Below are 26,447 nucleotides of genomic sequence, written 5' to 3'. Positions count from 1 at the left end.
TGAACAGCGGTGTTCTCTCAGTAAAGATGTGGTGTTTCTGGGTGTTTCTGCTCTACTCTGTGCTGCAGGAATCTTCAGGTGAGTCCACACGACTGTGTGAGTTCTTCTTCACGTGCATCACTGCTGCACTGTAGTGAACTGTAGACAGTGAACTGTAGTGAACTGTAGAAGAGTTCAGGTTCTAGATATGCTGTTATCATCGTGTCTTTATTGACTCTTTCTCCTCTGATCTTGTCTTGTATTGATCACACGTCAAGGTGGACTGTATTCAATTCAGACACCAATTCAGCATTTTGTGAAATCAAACGTAAATAAAAAGCTCTGATAATATAATAAAGGTTTTGCTTTTCATTTTGGCAGAAATTCTGCGCGTCACTACAGAAAAGCATCGCATTTCATGCTTTTCTCTGTAGTTTTCACTGTAATGTGGCACAAATTCTTCCCTATACTCACCTATTTACACACATAGCAATGCTTGACTGTCTACCCTGCAATACGCAACAATGTCTCACTCAATATGAAATATCAACCCATTGGACTGACGTGAGCTTGTTTTATAGTGGTAACTATACACTGGTAAATTAAGCTGAATTTTCATGCTATGCCATTTACACCAGTCGCTCAGAAGTGGACGAGTGAAGCTTCAGGAAGAGTGTATTTAGTTTCTGGGCCAAATAACCACGAAGCGCCTTTGTTTACTGCTGTTGCAGGACTTGTATTAATATCGTTCACCATGTGGAACATTTTTACTTTACGTTTATTACGAAATGCCACTGATGGTCCACTGCAGACCATGTCACATCAGTATAGGCCTGAGGACCACCACAGTGTGCTTTCTGGCCCACTTTTGGTCCACGGCCCAGTGGCTGAGAAACCCGGCTCTAAAGAACCTGAGCCATTTGTAAAACCCGTGATGAGAGTCCTCTTATTCTGAAGTGATACCCCTGAACTCTATTAGCTCCCTTTCTGTCATGCTTGCTGTGCCTGTCTTGAGCGAGATTCACTCTCAGCTTTGTTGTAAAGTCTATTTTGAGATTTTTGAATTTTGTCTGAGAAGTTCTGTCGTTTCTCTTTATATTCTTTAAAAATGCCATTTGTAGGTCTTGGATCAGCCGTGATGTATAACTCAGAAAAACATTGGCCGTCTTAGTTTCTAACGCTGACTTTTCACAGAGCTGGATATGAATCTCTTTACCAGACTGATTCAAATTTAGACTAAACTCCTGTGGCTTTGACTGAGCCTAGCAGTGACGCTTTCAGCTAATTTTAAGCGGAATGTGTTTCAGTAGTGATGATTCTTAATGTTCAGTGCTGAGTTTTATATTTTGGGAGATATTTAGTTCAAAACAATAGGATCTAACAGCTCAGCGCTTGGCCATTAAGCACAGGACATTTCTGTAATGAACTTTTTTTTTAAGGTAAACATTAAAGTAATTAAAACTGGATATCAATCCAGACGATGAGCACAGAAACAAGGAGGCGGTCACAATGTTACACCTGATCAGTGTAGAGTGCAGTAAAGAACCTTGTGGGCTTGTTTTAATGTGGACATTTTCCATTTTTATTTTTTCAAATATTTCATTTATAGAAATCTGCAGTAGCTACACTGTTTACTTTAACACTGAATCTTCACCGCAGTGAGCCGAGACACTTCTCAACATCTGTCACTGTCACTAAACACACGTGACAAAAAGGGAGCGTCTATGTAGAGTTAGAGGCCTGGTTGTGTGTGTATATATTGTCGTATCTCAACACATTATAGCTCGTTTTGACACCTTCACAATCAGAATCAGAATCAGAATCCTTTATTGATCCCAGAGGGAAATTGCAGTTGTTACAGTTGCAAACATTTATGTAAAAGAATAAACACTTTAATAATTTAAATCAAAGATGAAGAGGAATTTGCAATATGTGCATGAGATTTAAGTTTTTATGAATATAGTAAAGACTGTGATAGTAAATATGAAACATCCAGTATAAAGCAGTTCAAGTTATTGTACCTCTGAGCTCAGGTGTACCTTTTGCACACAATTATGATTATTATTACACATATGAACAGTTTGGTATTGAGTTTTGCACAGATGAACCACACTTTGTGAATCACACACTGAGAGAGGAGTTGTAGAGTTTGATGGCCACAGGTAAGAATGACCTCCTGTGGTGCTCTGTGGTCATTTCGGTAGAATGAGTCTTGAGCTCCACACCCACAACATCACTGGCCTTGTGGATCAGTCTATATTTGTCCTTCGCCTCCTTGATAGCTGTCCTCAGTTCCCTCTGGATCAGTCTCACCTCCACCCTGTCTCCCACTCTGAAGGCCCTCTTCTTCTTGTTGAAGAGAGCCTTAATGTCCTTTCTTACCCACGGCTTGTTGTTTGAGTAACATTTAACAGTCCTGGTTGGGACAGTGGAGTCCACACAGAAGTTAATGTAGTCCGTGATGCTCTCTGTGAGCCCGTCGATGTCCTCTCTGTGTGGCTCAGAGTGCAGACCAATCAGTAGCCTCATAGTAATCCTGCAGTGCCTCGTAAGTCTCCCCAGACCATCTACTCACTGTCCGCTTGGTCACAGGCTGACTCTTCACCAGCAGCACATAACAGGAGCTCAGGTTCATCAAGTTGTGGTCTGACCTACCCAGAGGGGGGAGGGGGGAGCAGCGGTATGCGTCCTGCATACAGCAGGTCCAGTGTTCTTTCCTCTCTGGTGGGACAGGCCACATACTGAGTGAAGTGTGGTAATGCTTTGGCCATAGCGACGTGGTTAAAGTCACCTGATATTGTGATAAAGAAACTCAGGTGTTGAGTTTGGAGACGTGCTGTAGTTGAATAAATGACGTCACACGCTGACGATTGAAACACTGTCATCCGGGACGTCCTGGTGTAGCCATGTCTCCGAAAAGCACATTAGACTACACTCCTGGTACTCCCTCTGACTCCTGGCTAGTGCTGTCAGCTCGTCCATCTTATTACCCAGCGACCTCACGTTGCCCATGATGACGGAGGGGAGACGGAGGGATATCCCCTCTTCTCCATAAGCCTCCGCCGTCTCTCCCTCGCTTTCCCCGTGCACTGGTTTATTCCCCCTCTGCATCCCCTGTGCATGCGTCTCCAAAACCCTTCGGGGGTGTTCATTGTCCTGGTCGCCATGCCGAGCGGCTTCAGCGCGATCAGCTGATCCCATGTGTAAACAAAGCGGCCGGCGGACCAGGAGAGTGAAAGAAGCACTTTCACAGTGAAAAGACAGACCAAGAATTTCAGCGCGTTTCAAAAGGGGACAGCTTCACTAACTTGCCTCATCAAATAAATAAACTATTAAAAAGATAAAAGTTAAGAAGAAAAATGAAATAAACACGAACGGGAGCTGCTGGAACAGGCAGCATGAACGCACGCGCACTTTATGAGGTTCACTGTGGTTGTTCTTGAGTTTATGTTCTAAAATATGATGAAAAAGGCTTAATCCAAGTTCTTGGTGATGTGGTGTTTCTGCAGGCTGCACTGTAGAGCGAGGTTCTGGAGACACCATCACCAGATCTGCTGGAGATTCTGTGGAGCTGCCGTGCTCCTGTACACAACAAACAAAGGAAGATCCTCAGACAGTTCAGTGGGGATTTAAGAGAAAGTTCATGCAAGGCGACTACAGAGCTGATCACTCAGTGTTTCCAGAGGACGGCAGACAGAATCGGCGCTACAGAGGCAGAGTTCAGATACTGAATAAACCAGGAACTGTAGCTCTAATCATCTCCCACCTCACTGAGGAAGATGAAGGAGCGTATCTGTGTGGAAACAACGGGAAATATAACAGGGCCGTCTTTCTCCAAGTCTCCACAGGTAAGTCTAACAGAGGATTAATCAGGATTTCTGTTTGATGGGGGTGAAGTTTGAGAAGGTATGTGAAATTTAATCATCATGTATTTGTAACCTTTTATTTATAAAGTAAACATGTTCCTCCAGTTTATGTGGATGTTTGACAGTAGATGAATGTTCTGTAGATCAGTAGAGCTGCTGAAGTTGGGTTAATTATGATTATGATTATGGTGAAAAGAATTGGTGCATTAGTGAAGTGTTCCTTAAACATTATTTATATATCATTATTTTTATATCTATATGTTAATACATAGTGCCTCATTAAGAGGTTAAAGTAATTGAGTCTGTTAACTGATATTTGAGTAATGCTGTACAGTAACTACATGTACACAACACATTCATGATATATTCATAACCAGTACATTAACAGTCCATTACAATGACATCAGCATTTTGAAACCCACATTAAATTGATGAATTAATGAATAATGAATCCATAATGTGATGAATCGAATACGCACTCAGTGATGTGGAGCATGAACTCCATTAAAATACACATCACTTATTCTCAGGTAACAAATGATGTGAAGCACATGATATTCAAGAGATCCATGTTGCATTTATTACTGATCTATTAATGATATTTCTTTAAAAACATGACACACAAATGAATGACATTTCACATTTATATACATAATTCAATGATGATATTCACTAATATTTCATAAGGTGATGAGCCTGGATGTGTAATATTACTGCACACTTAATAAAAGATGCTACAGGAGAATTTAATGTAAGAGTAGATGTTGAAGTTTGTTTGGATTTCATTTTAGTCATTAAAGCCAATAAACACTGATTAATAATGAATGTAGTCTGGATTTCTCTCACAGTGAGCTCAGTAAACTGTTCATGTTCTCAATAGATTATCATGAAGGTCACACTGAGCATCACTGACTGTGTTTCCAGTTCATAACATGAAATGTTCATCACTCATTAATGAATGTTTCTAAAGGACGTAACTGTAATGAATCCTTACTGTACTGTTTATGAATGAGCCATGAACACTTCATATACATGCAGTTCCTGTAAAGCTTTACTGATCGGCGTTCAGTCGTTAGTTCCAGCTTATTTACTCAATAACTGGGAACAAACTGCGTTACAAACTCTAAATAAATGAATATTAGATTTCTCTGTAATGTAAACTCCACAGCGTTCACTGAAAATGTCCTTCAGACTCTAAATGTTTATGAATCATCATCAGCAGAGATGAATATGAATGATATTTAATATCGGCATCGGCCCACAATTCACATATCAGTGCATCCCTAATAACAGTGTCATGTTACCATCACTGTTAATAATGTCATTATGACACATGACATAATCTTTTATGACCTGACATCAGAAATGATCATGTGACATAAACATGATATAATATGATATAATATAATATGATTATAGCATCTGTGAGGGTAATTACCAGCAACATGACATGTTTAAGGCATGGTTATGTCAGTGTTATGTAGAGAGTTCAAGAAAATTGTGATGAAATGAAATAAACTAAGCACTGATATTTTAATAATGAGTAATAACAGTTAATAATTAACCCTTAATGTAAAGTGTTACCCGTCTGTCTGATACAGAATTATTACAAAAATATGTTTTTTAATGTAGCCAAGCTTCCATCATTACTGTGATGTTAGATCAATAAAAGCTTTGAGGCTGAATTATAATGACAGGAACGAAGCAGAACCCTGACTGATAAACTTCATCAAACCAGCCAATTAAATAACACTAAACGAGAGACGGTGTGACAGAATCACATCCAGCTGATGTGAACAGAGGGGGTAACAGTGGTAAAGACCACTGAGAGAACTGGTTACTGTGCTGTTGGTGTTGAGATGGTGGTGATGTGTGTGTCTGTATTTGTGGGTCTGCAGGCTGTGCTGTGCTGAGTGTCAGTGAGAGAACGTTCTTCAGATCTCCAGGAGAGTCTGTTCTGCTGCCCTGTCCCTGTCCCCCAGACCAACACAGGATCAACCCTGACAGAGTCACATGGACTAAAGATCAGACCGCAGTGTCTAATGATACAGAATCCTACAGAGGCAGAGTCTGGATGTTCAACCAGAACCATTCCAGAAATTTCTCTCTCCTCATCTCAGATCTGACTGAAGAGGACTCTGGACTCTACACCTGCAGAGCTGATGAGAAGGACATGCCATATGTCCAGCTGGATGTCACAGGTCAGTCGGTCAAATCATCATACAGTTTCAGTACTGACCGCACTGCACCAGCGTAACTGACTCAGCACCCAATCTGTTTCCAGAAGCTTCTCTCTGTAAGACTGAAGAGAACAGTAACAGTAGCTGGAGCTGTGGAATGTGATGCTGGTGCAGATGTGACTGCTGTGATTAAACAGCTGGAAAGTGTTTTCATCACTGAACACAATGTAGATAATAAAATCTCTGAAAACAGATAAAGTCGTTTAAAATCGGACACATTTACTACTTTTATGAAGCCGTGCTCTTCTGTGGAGAGACAGATGTTTGTTGGTGGAGTTCAACGCTCAGCTGGTCAGCATTAGTGCCCGGTAGCCGTTCTGCACAGTAGCCTCAGTGAAGAGTGTGATGTGGCTCAGCTTGTGAGACTCTATTCCTAACTGTGTGTTTGAGGCCACAGTGTGGATCTGAACTCCAGCTGCAGTTCACATGTGTTACTGAGAGTAAATGAGAGCGGCTGCCCGCTGGCTGTGAGCTACAGGACAATTACTCAGACTACATCGGCTGGTAAAGCGGGCGGGACTGAGTTTAGTGAGTGTTCTGGTGTGAAGTGATATCATTTTAATCAGATGGAGGAAAAGACGCTGTTTCCTCTCCTGCAGCGCTCACTGTTCACACAGAGCCAGCCACCTGATCAGGGGCGCCAGATCCCCGCTTTAGTGCTTTAATGACACTTGATATGAAAAGATTTTTTTGTTGTTTTTTGTTGTTATATTAAGAAATAAACACATTCAGTAACTAAATATTCTTTTAGGTTTTTCGACTAATTTTACAATATTTTAATTTCAAGAATTGCCTTTTTTCATGACATAAGTTGTTGTGAGCTTCATAAATAAATAAATATAACAGTGATGTATTATTATTAATATCATCTTTGTGAATTTTTCAACAACAGCTATTATCCCAATAAAAATCTCACTATATTCAAAATTATTGGAATGACACTCTTCAAATGCATTTAATTTATGATTAATTTTATGTAAACATGTGTAACGTCTATAATATATAATGTATTTTCTGGTCAGTCAAAGGGTGTTGTTGTTTCAGGCTGCACTCTGTCAGAGAATAAGCAGACTGTTCCAGTCAGTAGATCCTCAGGAGAGTCTGTTCTTCTGTCCTGCACCTGCACTGACCAGCAGGGCAGACCTGTGGGAGTTCAGTGGAGAACACCAAACCAGGAAGATCTCCTTCAGCGCTACAGCGCCCGAGTTCAGACATCTAACCAGAGCTCTACAGGAAATTTCTCTGTACTGATCTCAGACCTGACTGAAGAGGACGGAGGAACATATTCATGCTGGATAAACCAGAATCAGTACAGGAACTTCAGCCTCACTGTTAAAGGTAAACTTCTGAATTCTGTCTCTTTCACATTCATACATTCATACATCTGCTGAATGAGACTAAAAACAAAGCTAGAATCAATAATATTATTAGCAGAAGTAATCAAGGTATGAAGAACGGCTAAAACATTTGGGAAAAGGATTCATTCATTATAATATTAGTCCTGTATCAGTCCTTTACTAGTTCTGCATAAGGTCTGTAATAATACAGCAACTTTTTTTTTAAATCTTAGGGTTTTTAAAATTTATACTGTGTGATTTGCTCACCTGTTGTGTATCGACTGGATCAGAATTGACCAACAGGTTTTAGATTTTTAGAAACTTGGACAGATGGAGGTCTCCACCTGTGAAAGGGATGATACAAGTTGTAAACAAAACCTGAGCCCTGGTTGGTGCTTTTACTGTTGCTGTTGTCATGAATCAGTGATGAGCGAATTATATCTAAGTAATGTTGAAATAAGTCGTATGAGCCTGGAAGAGCTTTTCTGTTCTAAACTGGAACAACTTCTGTTGAAGTGGAGTTAACTTCAGCAAGCTAAGCAAGACATAACTGTACTACAAATTCTATTCTAATACTAGTTAGAGTTACACTGCAGCTAAAATGTTGAGGATATTTAAATATGCTTTTGTTAAAGTGTGCTTTGGTACGTTATGAAATAATTACATTCATTCTTGTTTTATCAAGTTTTATCAGCATACTAAAATATTAAATACAATTTCAAATATATTACTTTTGAAATGTACAGGAAAGTGCATTTTAGTTGCATTTCCATAAATTACATTAATAAAAATGTATATTTAGTATTCCTTTAGTATATTTAGTAAGTTCCCTACTAATATACTTAAAAATAACTTGGACATTTTTATCAAAGACACTGTTGAGACCTTCAGGTAAAGATTACACCAGTTTCGAGAGTTCCTGTCCATCCTAGTCCACTCTACCGTGGCCTGGGTGAACATTTCAGAGATTGTATGAGTTTATTTACATGCTTAACCTGCTGGTCCATGTTGATTTTGATGGTCACTCAAACTGTCCCAGTGGTTCATTATGTCCGCTGATCCAGTCGCATTGACACCCTACAGCAGGTACTGATACTGATATTGCTACTGCTTAATAATACCAATACTTATCAATACTCCTATTGATACTGCTGTCCATATATATATTTATTCATTTATTTATTTATTTATTTAGCAAAAAATTAAAATATCACATGAAAATATGTGAAATGATTGAGAAGTTACTTTATTATTACATTTTATTGCAAAAATAACAATTCTTAGTCGGTCTACATTTACACAGTGGAGTGTGCCTGTAATTTAGGGATTCTGTGTGAACTCATCCATCCCTCAGTGGTTCAGGCTCTTACACACTAGTGTCAGCAGTGATGTTTTTATTCTCAACTTTATACCAAGCACGTATGATGATGTTTGATAATGTGCCTCTGGGAGGGGGTGGTAACTACAAAATGAATTACCCCTGCTTGTCAGGACCACTCACACTCAGTTCAAACTTATGCTGCACTGTTTGCATCAGAACAGTAAACATCTTTATAGCAGTACAGACTGACAGCATCATGAAGCCATGCAAGCATGTCTGACTACTGACTACTGCTATCCACTGATGAAGCTGTGGCTGCTGCTTGACTCTTTATTATGTAGGAACATAAATTAGAAGTACTTAAAACAGACGCTGACTGTGTCCTGAGTTAATGACTCCAGACCTTTATTATGATGATAGCGAGTGTTACCTCGACTTGACAAGATCCCATCAGCATCGGAGCCGAGAGGCTGCACTGAGGATGCAGGACAAGCAGCTGCTTTGCTAAAGCAGTCAAACACTCTGCCCTGCCTCAGATTTATAGATTATTATGTTTGTGTTTCATGAGGTTACCGATGTTACCTCCTCTACACCCAACAGCCTTTTTACATATATTGCATTTAGCTGCAGGTTTATTGAATTCAGTAATGTGAGCCCACACTTTTGAAACGTTATCCTTTATGACAGGACGGCACAGAGTAATGCTCAGCTTTCGATATGGTTAACGTTAGGGTTAGCCAATCAGAATCGTATGGATGTTATGGTTGAACTAACGTTACATAAATATTGATAACAGCACCATTTGTCCAGTCCACACTTCAGTACTGACCAATCAGGAGCTGGTACCTATTTAGTACTGGGTCTCGATACTGTCATGCCTCCAGCAAACTCCTGAGCGGACTCCTTTTCCCAGAGCTCAACGTGAGGTCATTTGACTGTTCAGTCACAATCGGAGTTGGACTCTGACACAAACTCCATTGCCCAGGATTCTATGGGAACTCACGTGTCTTCTGACTCATGTCTGCGCTCCTATCAGCGCTCCCAATCCCCGGAATTCTAACCGGGTTCACCTGTGTAGACTGTCATGTGACTCACAGATTTAGTATATATAGTATATATATTGTTTTCTTGAGAACTACTGAACGTTTCATTCTGACTGGCATTGTTTCATGTTTTTGACCCCTGCCTTGTTTACCTGATTACGACTTTGTGCTTCATCCCTTTTTTGTACCTTTGCCTGTCTTTTTGGGTCTGTGTTTTGACTTTTGGCCCATTTCACGTTTATGATTTTGTCTTGCCTCTTTTGCTTTTGGAGATTAAACTGTGATCTGCTTGCATCTGAAACTATTGCCATGTCAGAAATACCCTGCTCTACCCTACAGCTGTCATCCTGGATTGTGAGAATGACAGTGCTGTGCTCTTTTCTTCCATTGAAGACAAAGTTTGTTGAGGAGTGGGCGCTAAAAGAGTGGAATATGCAATAAACAGGACTCAACAGGAGACTGGTGCAATATTTACCTGACAGGACTGGCGCTGCCGGGCGGCACGGTGGCGTGGTGGGTAGCGCTGTCGCCTCACAGCGAGGAGGGCCTGGGTTCAATTCCCTGGCCGGGCGACCGGGGTCCTCTCTGTGTGGAGTTTGCATGTTCTCCCCGTGTCTGCGTGGGTTTCCTCCGGGTTCTCCGGTTTCCTCCCACAGTCCAAAGACATGCAGTCAGGCCAATTGGACATGCTAAATTGCCCCTAGGTGTGAGTGTGTGTGTGAGTGACTGTCTGTGTGTCTGCCCTGTGATGGACTGGCGACCTGTCCAGGGTGTATCGTGCCTTTCGCCCGAAGACTGCTGGGATAGGCTCCAGCACCCCCCCGCGACCCTGACGGAGAAGCGGCTTGGAAAATGGATGGATGGATGGATGGACTGGCGCTGCCATTAAGGCAATTAAACGCTTAACTGAGTATTAGAAATGATGAATGCGACTTCGTTTTGTCCAGGGAGACTGTTGTGTTTTCGGTTGACCACTGAGTGTGTGATATAATTAAGCTATGTAGTATTAATTACACAACTCTTGAAGTGCAACCAAATTCACCACATGCCAAGAAGTTTAGGATCCAGAGAAGAGCTCCAAAAAGGAGATGTAAGGTGAGGTGTATGTAGATGGATATTTGTGTACATATATGTGTTTCCCTTTTGGTAACACTACAGTTTCTCTCTGTAATATTGTGTGTAGTCTGGACGCAGTGCTGCCTCGGAGTCGGTGTCTGTTGGTGGTCTATGCTGACTCTTAATTGGGGAAGTGCTTCAAGTATGAATTCAATGTGTGACAGTGGTGTTTGCATATGGCAAAAAACCTTGAAGCTTGTTTTGGGTTTGTGAGCAGTAATGATGTGCATTCTGATTAATTTTGATAATCAAGTATCGTGTGTATGAGTTCATGAATGGATATCCAGTTAATCACATGGGAAAACAATGGCTAGCTGTAACTAGTGTAAGGATGTAGACTCATCTTTTTAGGTGGGAGCACTGATGATGCACAAAAATACAGCAGCACAGAGAGGAAGATATTTTACTGTTCAAAAACAGCAGAGGGAAGTGAGGTGGGTTTTCATGTTGGATAAGCAACAGTTGCTGCCTCTTCAGATGAGCTAATAAGCCAACAGAGCTAACAGGCATCATGTTGGATGCTGAAGAGGACATTATGTCACAAGATATTTTCTTCTCAGTGGACGATGTGCCAACAAGATATTTGTCAGATAAATATGTTTTCATTGTTTTAGTTAACATTAGTTACAGTAGCCTAGTTAGTAATACAGCCAGGCTATCCTTGCCCTCTGAGTCACGTCCTTAAAAACACGTCCTTGGCAATGCACTCAAATTCAGGCACGCTTCTTTTCCAGTAGCAGAAAACTTACTAAATGTTTTGACTTTTCTTTTTGCATCACTTTCAGTGTGTACAGACCTTAAAGCAGCATGCACTGACCAATTAAATCATAAAATGAAGCTACACTGGCCAGCTTTGTAATCACCAAATTACAGATTTGTCAAAATAGTCAAAATACATCCCCAATTCCATAAAAGTTAAGATGATTTGTAAAATGTCAATAAGTGTAAATATTAACAGAATGCAATTATTTGCAGATCTCATAGACCCATATTTTATTCACAATAGAACATAGAACACACATCTGCAACATAGATGTTGAAAGTGAGACATTTTACCATTTCATGAAAAAACATTAACTCATTTAGAACTTGATGGCAGCAACACATCTTTAAAAAGTTGGAACAGTGGCAACAAAAGACTGGAAAAGTAAGTGGTACTGACAAAAAAACAGCTGGAGGAGCAGTTTGCAACTAACTCACATGGCTGGGTATAAAAGAGCATTTTAGAGAGGCAGAGTCTCTCAGAAGCAAAGATGGGCAGAGGCTCACCAACTTGTGAATAATTGGTTCTAAAAATTGTGGAACAATTTCAGAAAAATGAAGAATTTGGATATCCCACCATGTCATAACATCATCAAAACATTCAGAGAATCTGGAGAAAGCCCTGTATTAAAGGGACAAGGTGGCGGTCAATATTGGATGCCCGTGATCTTTGGGCCCTCAGGCAGCACTGCACTGAAAACGGGCATGATTCTGTACTGGAATTCACTGCATGGGCTCAAAAACACTTCCAGAAATCAATGTAAACACAGTTCACCATTTAATCCATAAACGCGAGTTAAAGCTGTATCATGCAAAGAAGAAGCCAAATGTCAACATGATTCAGAAACGCTGCCGTCTTCTCTGGGGTGAACATCATGTAAAATGTACTGAGACAAAATGGAAAACTGTCCTGTGTTCAGATGAATCAAAATTTAAAATTCTGATGGACGGTGTGTCCTTCAGACTCAAGAGGAGAGGGACCATCCAGCTTGTTATCAGCCCACAGTTCAAAAACCTGCATCTCTGATGGTCTGGGGTTCCATTAGTGGCTATGGTGTGGGCAGCTTACACATCTGGAAAGATTCTATCAATGCAACATGTGTGAAAAATCCAGTAAATAAAACCTGGAACTGAGCAGCTAGAATCCTACATCAGACAAGAATGGGACAACATTCCTCTCCTAGAACTACAGCAATTGGTCTCCTCACTTCACAAGAAAAAGAAGAGAGGATGCTACACAATGGTAGACTGTGCCAACTTTTCTGAGATCCATCAAGCTCTAAATGAGTTAATATTTTTCAGAAAACGGTAAAATCTCTCACTTTCAACATCTGATATGTGTTTAAATTGTTAAAAGAAGAGGGGATGCTACAAACTTTTTAAGCGTTGCTGCCATCAAGTTCTAAATGAGTTAAAGTTGTTCATGGAATGGTCTCATTTTCAACATTTGTTATGTGCTGTATGTTCTATTGCGAACAAAATATGGTGCTATAAGATTTGCAAATCATTGCATTCTGTTTTTATTTACATTTTACACAGTGTTCCAACTTTTTTGGAATCGGGATGGTATAATTTTTCAGATATAATAAAAACTGATACTTCGGTTCAAAACTTCTTAATCGCTATTAAACACACAAAAACATAAACACATACTACAACAGTAATAAACAGGACAGAAACACTGTGCTGCTTTATGTTCCTGCAGACTGCAAACTGTCAGAGACTCAGGAGAAAGACATCCACAAATATCCAGGAGAGTCTGTTCTCCTGCCCTGCTCCTGCTCTGACCAACACACCAAACCAGTAAGTGTGAAATGGGAGCGTGTGGTCTCAGGAGGGACTGAGGTATCCAATGAGATGGAGCTCTACAAAGGCAGAGTCCAGATGTTTAATAGGAACCTACCGGCAAATCTCTCTCTACTGATCTCCAACCTGACTGAACAAGACCAGGGAACATACAGATGTTCAATCAACAACAACCAGTTCATCGACATCACTCTCAACATTACAGGTAAACTGACCTAGACCTGTAAAATAATTGTGTATCTTCACCTGATCACACTGTGGTAAACTATCATCAGCTCTCCAGTGATTCTACAGTAACTGAAGCTGTAATTCAGTGAATTCAGTGTCTTTACTCACTGAATGTGAGAATTTTTTATTTAAGCGATTTTTGCAAACATTCTCAAGCAACATGCACTCACTCGACACTTGTCTCAGGTATTGGCATGGCAACAATCAAACTCAAGATCAATGGTTTATTGACATGTATTCAGAACACAAGCCATCCAAAAATCCAATATATATTATATATAAAATCCAATATATATCCATATAATTTTTGTACTACAGCACCACGCTCCTACAGCCAAAAAGATCAAAGAAGAATTACATGGGGCAATAGGACAGGGAGGTACAAGAAATTTATTGCACACAGAAGACAAGTAAACCAGAAGATAGAAGGCAGGAATATGCAGAAATAGGACAAAGAATTCATGCAAAATGCATGGATTCAGGATTCATCCCATCGAAGCGACTGTTCTTTTTGAGGATGGTGCTCATCCATTTTCAGGGACCAACAAAGGGAGTCTGACAGTGGCACATCCAGCAATCTGAGACTGCAGACAAATTCCACATTCAAGCCAATTCATAGTGATGGATCGTTTCTATTTTTCCACAATAAATTCTTGGTCTTGGTGACATTCAGAGCTAGATTTTTGTTGCTACACCCAACAGAAAGATCATGTATCTCCCATCTGTCAGCAGCCTCATCATCAAGCTGATGGATCATTCATGTCCAGCAAACGGTACTTTAAAATGTTAAATAAGGTAGATAAGTCTGCCCTCTACTTCAAGGGTTGTGGGGCTAACATCTACAACAGCAGCTCAAGCTAAGACATGGAACTGGAACGTAGCCTGCCTAATGCCTTTGCTTGCCTTTTGTTGAGAAGATTCAAGGATATCTTTGTTCCTTGAAGATATTTTGAGTGTTTTTCCCCATCACTGCAATGATGACCTTAACGTGGCATGAGCTAGCGAATTAGATAATAAAATAAAACATAACTGGCCAGCTTTGTAATGACCAAATAACAGATTTGTATTATAAAGAATTCTACAGTATCAAGATACAATTTTCCAACTGTAACAAAAAGCTTCTCAGTTTATACTCCAAAATTCTCATTAGAGAGCTGACATTAGCCAATCCCCATTAAACAGATAATGTAATAGTAATGAACAGAACAGAAACACTGTGCTGCTTTATGTTCCGGCAGACTGCAAACTGTCAGAGACTCAGGAGAAAGACATTCACAAATATCCAGGAGATTCTGTTCTCCTGCCCTGCACCTGCACTGACCAACGCACCACACCTGTAAGTGTGAAATGGGACCATGTAGACTCAGGAGGGACTGAGGTATCCAATGAAATGGAGCTCTACAAAGGCAGAGTCCAGATGTTTAATAAGAACCTTCCAGCAAATCTGTCTCTGCTGATATCCAAACTGACTGAACAAGACCAGGGAACATACAGATGTTCAATCAACAACAACAGCTTTGTAATCACCAAATTACAGATTTGTCAAAATAGTCAAAATACATCCCCAATTCCATAAAAGTTAAGATGATTTGTAAAATGTCAATAAGTGTAAATATTAACAGAATGCAATTATTTGCAGATCTCATAGACCCATATTTTATTCACAATAGAACATAGAACACACATCTGCAACATAGATGTTGAAAGTGAGACATTTTACCATTTCATGAAAAAACATTAACTCATTTAGAACTTGATGGCAGCAACACATCTTTAAAAAGTTGGAACAGTGGCAACAAAAGACTGGAAAAGTAAGTGGTACTGACAAAAAAACAGCTGGAGGAGCAGTTTGCAACTAACTCACATGGCTGGGTATAAAAGAGCATTTTAGAGAGGCAGAGTCTCTCAGAAGCAAAGATGGGCAGAGGCTCACCAACTTGTGAATAATTGCTTCTAAAAATTGTGGAACAATTTCAGAAAAATGAAGAATTTGGATATCCCACCATGTCATAACATCATCAAAACATTCAGAGAATCTGGAGAAAGCCCTGTATTAAAGGGACAAGGTGGCGGTCAATATTGGATGCCCGTGATCTTTGGGCCCTCAGGCAGCACTGCACTGAAAACGGGCATGATTCTGTACTGGAATTCACTGCATGGGCTCAAAAACACTTCCAGAAATCAATGTAAACACAGTTCACCATTTAATCCATAAACGCGAGTTAAAGCTGTATCATGCAAAGAAGAAGCCAAATGTCAACATGATTCAGAAACGCTGCCGTCTTCTCTGGGGTGAACATCATGTAAAATGTACTGAGACAAAATGGAAAACTGTCCTGTGTTCAGATGAATCAAAATTTAAAATTCTGATGGACGGTGTGTCCTTCAGACTCAAGAGGAGAGGGACCATCCAGCTTGTTATCAGCCCACAGTTCAAAAACCTGCATCTCTGATGGTCTGGGGTTCCATTAGTGGCTATGGTGTGGGCAGCTTACACATCTGGAAAGATTCTATCAATGCAACATGTGTGAAAAATCCAGTAAATAAAACCTGGAACTGAGCAGCTAGAATCCTACATCAGACAAGAATGGGACAACATTCCTCTCCTAGAACTACAGCAATTGGTCTCCTCACTTCACAAGAAAAAGAAGAGAGGATGCTACACAATGGTAGACTGTGCCAACTTTTCTGAGATCCATCAAGCTCTAAATGAGTTAATATTTTTCAGAAAACGGTAAAATCTCTCACTTTCAACATCTGATATGTGTTTAAATTGTTAAAAGAAGAGGGGATGCTACAAACTTTTTAAGCGTTGCTGCCATCAAGTTCTAAATGAGTTAAAGTTGTTCATGGAATGGTCTCATTTTCAACATTTGTTATGTGCTGTATGTTCTATTGCGAACAAAATATGGTGCTATAAGATTTGCAAATCATTGCATTCTGTTTTTATTTACATTTTACACAGTGTTCCAACTTTTTTGGAATCGGGATGGTATAATTTTTCAGATATAATAAAAACTGATACTTCGGTTCAAAACTTCTTAATCGCTATTAAACACACAAAAACATAAACACATACTACAACAGTAATAAACAGGACAGAAACACTGTGCTGCTTTATGTTCCTGCAGACTGCAAACTGTCAGAGACTCAGGAGAAAGACATCCACAAATATCCAGGAGAGTCTGTTCTCCTGCCCTGCTCCTGCTCTGACCAACACACCAAACCAGTAAGTGTGAAATGGGAGCGTGTGGTCTCAGGAGGGACTGAGGTATCCAATGAGATGGAGCTCTACAAAGGCAGAGTCCAGATGTTTAATAGGAACCTACCGGCAAATCTCTCTCTACTGATCTCCAACCTGACTGAACAAGACCAGGGAACATACAGATGTTCAATCAACAACAACCAGTTCATCGACATCACTCTCAACATTACAGGTAAACTGACCTAGACCTGTAAAATAATTGTGTATCTTCACCTGATCACACTGTGGTAAACTATCATCAGCTCTCCAGTGATTCTACAGTAACTGAAGCTGTAATTCAGTGAATTCAGTGTCTTTACTCACTGAATGTGAGAATTTTTTATTTAAGCGATTTTTGCAAACATTCTCAAGCAACATGCACTCACTCGACACTTGTCTCAGGTATTGGCATGGCAACAATCAAACTCAAGATCAATGGTTTATTGACATGTATTCAGAACACAAGCCATCCAAAAATCCAATATATATTATATATAAAATCCAATATATATCCATATAATTTTTGTACTACAGCACCACGCTCCTACAGCCAAAAAGATCAAAGAAGAATTACATGGGGCAATAGGACAGGGAGGTACAAGAAATTTATTGCACACAGAAGACAAGTAAACCAGAAGATAGAAGGCAGGAATATGCAGAAATAGGACAAAGAATTCATGCAAAATGCATGGATTCAGGATTCATCCCATCGAAGCGACTGTTCTTTTTGAGGATGGTGCTCATCCATTTTCAGGGACCAACAAAGGGAGTCTGACAGTGGCACATCCAGCAATCTGAGACTGCAGACAAATTCCACATTCAAGCCAATTCATAGTGATGGATCGTTTCTATTTTTCCACAATAAATTCTTGGTCTTGGTGACATTCAGAGCTAGATTTTTGTTGCTACACCCAACAGAAAGATCATGTATCTCCCATCTGTCAGCAGCCTCATCATCAAGCTGATGGATCATTCATGTCCAGCAAACGGTACTTTAAAATGTTAAATAAGGTAGATAAGTCTGCCCTCTACTTCAAGGGTTGTGGGGCTAACATCTACAACAGCAGCTCAAGCTAAGACATGGAACTGGAACGTAGCCTGCCTAATGCCTTTGCTTGCCTTTTGTTGAGAAGATTCAAGGATATCTTTGTTCCTTGAAGATATTTTGAGTGTTTTTCCCCATCACTGCAATGATGACCTTAACGTGGCATGAGCTAGCGAATTAGATAATAAAATAAAACATAACTGGCCAGCTTTGTAATGACCAAATAACAGATTTGTATTATAAAGAATTCTACAGTATCAAGATACAATTTTCCAACTGTAACAAAAAGCTTCTCAGTTTATACTCCAAAATTCTCATTAGAGAGCTGACATTAGCCAATCCCCATTAAACAGATAATGTAATAGTAATGAACAGAACAGAAACACTGTGCTGCTTTATGTTCCGGCAGACTGCAAACTGTCAGAGACTCAGGAGAAAGACATTCACAAATATCCAGGAGATTCTGTTCTCCTGCCCTGCACCTGCACTGACCAACGCACCACACCTGTAAGTGTGAAATGGGACCATGTAGACTCAGGAGGGACTGAGGTATCCAATGAAATGGAGCTCTACAAAGGCAGAGTCCAGATGTTTAATAAGAACCTTCCAGCAAATCTGTCTCTGCTGATATCCAAACTGACTGAACAAGACCAGGGAACATACAGATGTTCAATCAACAACAAACAGTCCATCAACACCACACTCAACATTAAGGGTAAATTGACATAGACCTTCAAGGTACTCTTGTGTTTTGTGGAAAAATTCTTACTCATTAATAGAAGCAAAAACATCAAATTGAATTGTTGTTCAAATTCAAATTGAACTGAATTGTTAGCCTGTATATTATCGTCTTGTGCTGAAACATAATGAAGAGTGATTTCAGTATCCAGATCCTGCCAACTTGAATGGTTAAGAGAATAGTTTAGTACCTGTGCACATCCATAGTGAGTTGTAGTTGTAGTACTGGTGATTGGCAGTATGAAGTTAGACAGATGATAGGAATAAACAGAAATAGTGGAAAGGAATAGTGCAAAATGCTAGGTGTATAGATGTCCGGATACTTCCCACTGAAGCGGCTGTTCTTTTTGCGGATGGTGCTGATGTTCAGAGACCAAGAGAGTCTGGCAGCTGAAACAGCTAACAATTTCCACTGGCAAGTCACTGATACTGATAATATGATCACTTCTGTTTTTTCCTGAAGTTCACAATAAGTTCACTTAAGGTCTTGGTGGCATTCAGTGCTAGACACCAAACAGAAAGATTGTGTATCTCCATCTTGTAGACAAACTCATCATTAAGCTGATGGATCAGTTGTGTCCCAGAAACCAATATTTTAACTGGTAAAAGGGATTAGTTTGTCCTCTGCTTCATAGGTTGGGGGGCTAACATCTACAACAGCAGCTCAAACTAAGACACAGAACTGAAATGTAGCCTGTCTAATGCCTTTGCTTGCCGTTTGTTGAGAAGATTCAAGAAGATCTTTGTCCCTTGAAGATATTTAGTTTTTTTTGTTCACTTTCAGTGTGAACTGACCTTAAGTCAGCATAAGCTGGAAAATTAGATCATAAAATGAAATCTAACTGGCCAGCTTTGTAATCACCATATTACAGATATGTGTATGTAAAGAATTCTGCAGCATCAATATATAATTTTCCAACCACAACAACAAATGACACTACAGTTTAGACTCCAGACTTCACATGAGAGAAGTGGCATTAGTCAATCACCGTTAAACAGATAATGCAATCATAATAAACAGAACAGAAACACTGTGCTGCTTTATGTTCCTGCAGACTGCAAACTGTCAGAGACTCAGGAGAAAGACATTCACAAATATCCAGGAGATTCTGTTCTCCTGCCCTGCTCCTGCTCTGACCAACACACCACACCTGTAAGAGTGAAATGGGAGCATGTAGACTCAGGAGGGACTGAGGTATCCAATGAGACGGCAATCTACACAGGCAGAGTCCAGATGTTTAATAAGAACCTTCCAGCAAATCTCTCTCTGCTGATATCCAACCTGACTGAACAAGACCAGGGAACATACAGATGTTCAATCGAGAACAAACAGTCCATCAACATCAGACTCAGCCTTAAAGGTAGGTTCTCTTATTGTCAACTGTAAAGACATTAAAACAGCAACAGTTTGTGTTTGATATTAACCATTTCTGCTATTTTCTGATAATAATATTAATAATAATAATAATGGTCTGATTTACAGGCAAGATTGCTTTGATAATTCTCAGAAATGTTTTAACTTTGTGATATACAATTATTTTAACTTAAATATTATGGAAATGTGGAAATATGTATTTCACACCCCTCTTTTTCTGTTTTTCTAAATGAAATCAACAACAGAAAAGACAGAAATCACGCATCAGTCTGGTGAGATGTTACAACACAGCAATATAGACTTTTCAAAGCATTTTAAAATGTGATGTGTGTGTGAGTGCATGTACATTTTGGATAACTTTACATTAAGGTTCCTTGGTAACCCAGTAACAATGCACCAACAACTCATTAATGAATATAGCATTTAACAGTAATGAATAATGTCTAAGGCTTTATTACTAATGAGGGAACATGGGAAGGAATTGGTTGTTCCTGCAGGAGTTCACATCAGATAAAATATATTTACAGAATGAACAGACATAATATTAATAGAACTAATATTAACTAATAAAGTAAACAAGACTAAGCAATATAGTAACTATGATTAACACAGTAACTCAGATTAACTTACATGTTAACTGTAATATCAACCTTTAACTATTTTAAGTTTAACTTCTATAACTAGTTTTACTTAATATTTTAACTATAAGGTCAGCTGAAAAAATAACTATTATTCACTAGTAATGACTAACTATGTATATATATATATATATATATATATATATATATATATATATATATATATATATATATATATATTTATGTGTGTATAGTGGAAATTATGTATTATTTAAATTATTTTCAATTTTAATGTAAACATTTTAAATTAATATTCAAATTATTTTATAGTTTTCCTTTATATCAGTCAATCAAGTTAATACATCAGTTAATATAAGTTATATCAGTTTCTATATATCAGCTTCTAGTTACCATATTAGTTCATATTAATGATTATATCAATTATCATAAGAGTTAATGTATTATAGAGTAGGGTTTGATCTCTGCCTAGGCCAGCACCCCACGCTATAACAATGAGTCCTTGGGAAAGCCTCCTAATGCCTGTTAAATAAGACCAAATTGTAAGTCACTCTGGATAAGAGCATTGCCCAAATAAATATAGGTAACCTTAGTTACTATATTAGTTCATCTTAGTCACTGTATTAATGAATTTTAGTTAGTTTTATTTAATCTGTCTGTTCATTCAGTAAATGTATTTTATCTGATGTGAGGTTTTGCAGAACCAACCAATTCTTTCTCATGTTCCTTCATTTGTAATAAAACAGAACACATTCATATCTGATAATTGCTATATTCATCCAGTCATTGGTGCATTGTTACTATGTCACTGAAGGACCTTAACGTGAAGTTTTACCATTTTTCATGTGTGTGTTGTAGATTTTTTTGAAGTCTGCTTTTATTCTTTGTCTTCCTGAACGTGCTTTGAATGTGTTCTTAATGTAACCGTTATGTTTCATCTCTTTCGCTTTTCTACAGATTGCTCAGGTTTGCTCATCACGTTGAGTGTCTGCGTGGCTCTGCTGGTGATTGTAGTGATTGGAGAATCAGCACTGATCTACAAACTGATCCACAACAGGACACGAGGTACTTAACACAGAACAATATACACAGTTCATAATTACTGTATGTATCAGTCCAAGTTCAGGCTCTATTTCAGACCTGGAAAACTGTGCTCATTAAAGTAGATTTGATATGAATGTAATACTTTAATAAGAACATAAATTACATCTAAGTTATGAAAGATTTCCTCTATTCCAAATTAAATCTACCAGTCTTGTGGAAAACAGCTTTTTGATTACCATCTTGAATTGTATTGCAGGGTCTGTATCTACAAACACTGAGAGAAGATCACAGAACAAAGTGAGTGAAAAAACAAAGTCTTAAAACTGTTTCCCATTATAACCAAATACGAACTGTTTTAAACTGTAACAGCTTAAGTCAGTAGCATTCTATAAGGCCAAGAGCCAGATGTGGTTAACATTAAATCTCCAAAGCAGTAGACATTCAGAGTCAGAGTTGGGAACTCTTGATGTCATAGATAGATAGATAGATAGATAGATAGATAGATAGATAGATAGATAGATAGATAGATAGATAGATAGATAGATACTTTATTGATCCCGTAGGAAATTTAGCAAACAAGTCATGGACACATTAGGAATTATTCTGCATGAATGAATGAATGTGATGTGATGACTAAAGTGCGAGTTATTTTCTCCTGTGTATGTTACTTTGGTTACAGGCCAATGGTGATTATGAAGATCCTCTTGAAAAACAGAACATCAGCATGGGTCCAGTCTACCAGAGCCTGAACCCCAACACCAACCAATCAGATTCAGTCTACCAGAGCCTAAACTCCAACACCACCCAATCAGATTCAGTCTACCAGAGCCTAAACCCAAACACCAACCAATCCGATTCTGTCTACCAGAGCCTGGACCCCAAAACCAAATAAAAAGATTCAGTCTACCAGAGCCTAAACCCAAACACCAACCAATCAGATTCTGTCTACCAGAGCCTGAACCCAAAACCAACCAATCAGAATTGATCTATCAGCGGCTAAACCCCAACACCAACCAATCAGATTCCGCTTGCCAGAACTTAAATCCAACTAGTCAGATTCAGTTCCTAAACCCCAAGACCAACCAATTTGATTCAGTCTACCAGAATCTTACCCCCAACACCAACCAATCAGATTCCGCTTGCTAGAGCCTACATCCAAATAAAAGTCAACCGGAGTATATCTGCGACAGTTGAGTCTTGCCAGATAATTAAAATAATTCTATTAAAGTGTAGACCAGGAGTGTCCAGTCTTATCCACAAAGGGTTAACGTTGCTGTAGGTTTTTAACCCAAGCAAGCAGGAGGACACCTTATTCCACCTGTTTAAGTGGTCCCAGGCATCAGGCTTTTATGTTCTCACAAGTCCAAGAAGAACACAATTCAAGGTTTGTCAAGAATGAGGCGGCTTATGATATCAACCTTCCTGCCAACTACTGGTTAGCAGAGCTTTACATTGCTTCATCTATTTCCCCACTGAAAACTAGTTCTGGTATGGAGGATGAGTCCTTAGTTTCCCCACTATCTGTTCCTGTTGGATGCAATGCAGTCTGACCTTTAAACTCTGAGAACAAGAGGACATTAGATTTTTCAGATTCCTGAAGTCTTTCCTGTTTGAGATCTTGACTATGATCAAACCACAGTGATTAAGCACAGAATTCATATTTCGGATTCCACTGCTTTTAACAGAAGGCAAGTCCCTTCCATCATTCTCTTTTTGAAGCAGTCAGACTTCACCCTAAAGAACTTTGCAATGCAAACACCATCCATGAATCCCAAAGTTCCTTTTTGTGGTGTTTGTGGTGGAAAATTGTGACAAAAAAATGAATTTGAGCCTCTGAGTCTCTATCAAAGTGAGTAACAAGTTTATTAAAAAGTGAACATGACAAAAAATGGATTCTCTCTCCCTTTCCTAGATCTTTCCTATATCTTTCCTATATCTTTCCTATATCTTTCCTATATCTTTCCTATATCCTTCTCTAGCTGTGTGTTGTGCTTCTTATACCCTTCTGTCATTCCCCCGCCCTTACGTTCCTTTCCTGGCAGTAAGCTTTAGTCAGCATTATTCTCAATTGTACACCATTCGTTTACATGTTTATCTTATACGACCTGTTTACTGTGAACATCCAGCGAGAACATCCAGATCCGACCCGTAGCCTTGTGGCTGGGCGCTACGCCTCTCTCGCTGCCTCTTATCTTCACACTCTGTTTCTGTTCTCATAGCGAGGTCACTTCCTCTTATCTCATGAGGCACAAAAAATCCCGCCACCTCTCGGCCACTGTGACATTTAGAATCATCCTTAAGCCTAATTGCTCAAAAGGCGTATTTCAACACAATTCAATACATTTCCACGACAGCCTCACCAATAGTTGCTGTGAAGGAGAAAAATGGTACAATCCCTCTCTGCGTTGATTACAGAAAGCTTAACAATCAGACCACTAAAGATGCATATGCGCTTCCTAACATGGAAGAGACATTTTTAGCACCAACTGGATTGAAGTGGTTTTCTGTTATGGACTTAAAATCTGGCTACTATCAGGATGAGGTTGAAGAGAAGGACAAGCCTAAAACAGCATTCCTAACACCAATGGAAATTCTGGGAGAATGCTAACATACCTAGTACATTTCAGCGCATCATGGAAAATGTATATGCAGCAGGCAGCTCAAAGAAGTTATTGCGTTTCTTGATGACCTCGTTGCTTTTTTTCGAGTGCTTCATGAAATTTTTATATTAGTTTGGTTTAAAATTCTCTGCAGATTAATTTTTCATGAAATCAGTCAAATATATGGGACACATTGTCTCTATGGATGTACTAAAAACGGACCCATGGAAGATCTCTGTGCTGATAACCTTGCCAAAGCTGATAAATAACAATGTGCACAGAGTCCTATTTGGCATTAACAGGATATTACAGATGATTTGTCAGAGATTATCCTAAAATTGCAGAGCCTCTCAATGACCTGGCAGCTGGCTGTATTCCACTGAAAAACATGAGCATCCAAACCAGCTTCCTCTGCTGATCTCAAGAAGCCTTTGGATGGAAAGTGGACACACCAATGTGAAGCTTTCCACACACTCATTGAGAAATTAACTACTGCCCCAGTGTACAGGTTTTCCAATCCTCAGATACTCTACATTCTGCATAGAGACGCTAGCCTCCAAGGCCTTGGTGCAGCCCTGTACCAAGAGCAAGATGGTCACATGTGGGTAACTGCATGCGTGCGCAGAAGACTGTCCAAACGTGACAAATGTTACCAACACATAAGCTGGAGTTTCCAGCATTAAAGTGGACTGTAACAGATGTCAAAAACACCAGGTTTCTGGACGTACCTACTCTGAAGAAGACTTCAGCCTACCTGCCACTCTTGAATACTTAGCCCTCAAAGTCAATGTCATCCCAGATGAATCTATCTACTGATCTACTCCTTGGCTCAAGCACTCTTCCTAGAATGTCACAGCAAGACGGGGCTGAAGAGCAGGCAAATGATCTGATTATCAGCTGTGTCATCAACATCTTGGAACGTTTCAGTAGTGCTCTACTTGTAATGCTGGAAACGCTTCAAGAGGAAGATGAGGTGAAGTGGTGAGAACATGTCCAGCCACTATGGTCCACGTGTATAATTGTACTAAAAATGACACCACAGGTTTTTCTGCTCATCAGTTAATGACATTATAAAGGAAATTGATGATTCTTTATTGTTTATGTGGTGAAGGTTTTTTCTTCAGATGGTCCAGAAAGAAAACTCCATTATGACTTGCTCCTGTCGTGGGCATTCCTGGTCTCAAACACCTGCAGTGAAGAAAATGACAAGGTCAAAGAGAAAAATAAGGCACCTAGCCCAGAGTACAGCCTTATAGCACTGAAGAGGTCTTGAACACAACTGTAACTATTTGTTTGCGATGTATTTTTATTTGTATGTGGTTGTTGATCAGACAATATATTCACTTTCATTACTTTCCTTAAACTCGCTGTCATGTCTCGTTCTTCTCATGTGGAATTCTCTATACCAGTAACATGTCCGAGTCAACAAAACATCATCCAAACCTTCACATATTTCACAACAGTCTGTTGCACCAACATTACTCCTCATTCTATCTCCTGGGCTGCTTAAGGTTCAGCAGTAACTGTACTGAATGTTTTGGCAGAGAAATGCTGAATCATGATAATGTGGTATAGTTACATTAAGGGTGTGACTTCAGTCCTTTAGACTTTCTGAGAAATATTGACATAAACAGACTTGACACGAAGCCAAAACGGACGCATCCAAGCTCCGCCCATAAATGTACTCTTTCACAGCAGGCTTTTTTCAGCTTTGTCACTTCAGCCCGAGTGATGGTGAGGACAGCTTCTGCAAATACACATGTATTTTACTCACAAGTGCAACAGCACATGTAGTTATAATAACATATATTATCTTATGTAATTACACAAGTGTAAAAGGTAAATAAGACCTTATTTAAAGACGTTTTTTTTCCAATAAGACTTTTCTGATTGTAAAAGATACACTTGTATAATAAGATCAACTGGTAAAATTACATAAGCTGGGCAACTGTAATCCATCTGTAACAGTGAACGCATCACGAGCAGTTACATTATTGTTGCACACATTGTTAACATGTAACTACACAGTAATTAGGATCACAAAATAAAGAGAAATTACTTGGAGTATAGGGCGGCACAGTGGCGTGGTGGGTAACGCTGTCGCCTC

General features: G+C 39.3%; 2 protein-coding genes across 2 annotated transcripts; both read left to right on the top strand.

Moving 5' to 3' along the window:
- LOC119263983 (polymeric immunoglobulin receptor-like) lies at window positions 1–16,939 on the top strand. Its single transcript, XM_037540924.1, has 7 exons — window positions 1–78; window positions 3,489–3,827; window positions 5,744–6,046; window positions 7,130–7,423; window positions 13,370–13,675; window positions 14,937–15,034; window positions 16,830–16,939. Exons 1-7 carry the CDS (start codon window positions 27–29, stop codon window positions 16,929–16,931), a joined length of 1,494 nt encoding a protein of 497 aa, XP_037396821.1. The 5' UTR covers window positions 1–26; the 3' UTR covers window positions 16,932–16,939.
- Window positions 16,865–25,703, top strand: LOC119263986 (cell surface A33 antigen-like). Its single transcript, XM_037540928.1, has 7 exons — window positions 16,865–17,135; window positions 18,397–18,702; window positions 19,781–20,086; window positions 20,346–20,372; window positions 21,654–21,761; window positions 21,997–22,037; window positions 22,420–25,703. The coding sequence occupies exons 1-7, from the start codon at window positions 16,982–16,984 to the stop codon at window positions 22,630–22,632; spliced, it is 1,155 nt and encodes a 384-aa protein (XP_037396825.1). The 5' UTR covers window positions 16,865–16,981; the 3' UTR covers window positions 22,633–25,703.
- Window positions 25,704–26,447: the final 744 nt, after the last annotated feature.

The sequence above is a fragment of the Pygocentrus nattereri genome, chromosome 9 (genome assembly GCF_015220715.1).
Source record: "Pygocentrus nattereri isolate fPygNat1 chromosome 9, fPygNat1.pri, whole genome shotgun sequence".
NCBI classification, from domain to species: domain Eukaryota; kingdom Metazoa; phylum Chordata; class Actinopteri; order Characiformes; family Serrasalmidae; genus Pygocentrus; species Pygocentrus nattereri.
The sequence above is the reverse complement of the archived record's forward strand: the minus strand, read 5'-3'. Positions and strand labels throughout refer to the sequence as shown.

Bases quoted from the DNA above. Each gene is read 5' to 3' on its own strand.
- LOC119263983 (XM_037540924.1), top strand. From the start codon at position 27: ATGTGGTGTTTCTGGGTGTTTCTGCTCTACTCTGTGCTGCAGGAATCT. The intron at 6,047-7,129 runs GTCAGTCGGTCA...TTGTTGTTTCAG, and splicing joins TGTCCAGCTGGATGTCACAG to GCTGCACTCTGTCAGAGAAT. The intron at 13,676-14,936 runs GTAAACTGACCT...ATGTTCCGGCAG, and splicing joins CATCACTCTCAACATTACAG to ACTGCAAACTGTCAGAGACT.
- LOC119263986 (XM_037540928.1), top strand. From the start codon at position 16,982: ATGGAGCTCTACAAAGGCAGAGTCCAGATGTTTAATAGGAACCTACCG. The intron at 20,087-20,345 runs GTAGGTTCTCTT...AATCAACAACAG, and splicing joins CATCAGACTCAGCCTTAAAG to AAAAGACAGAAATCACGCAT. The intron at 21,762-21,996 runs GTACTTAACACA...ATTGTATTGCAG, and splicing joins GATCCACAACAGGACACGAG to GGTCTGTATCTACAAACACT.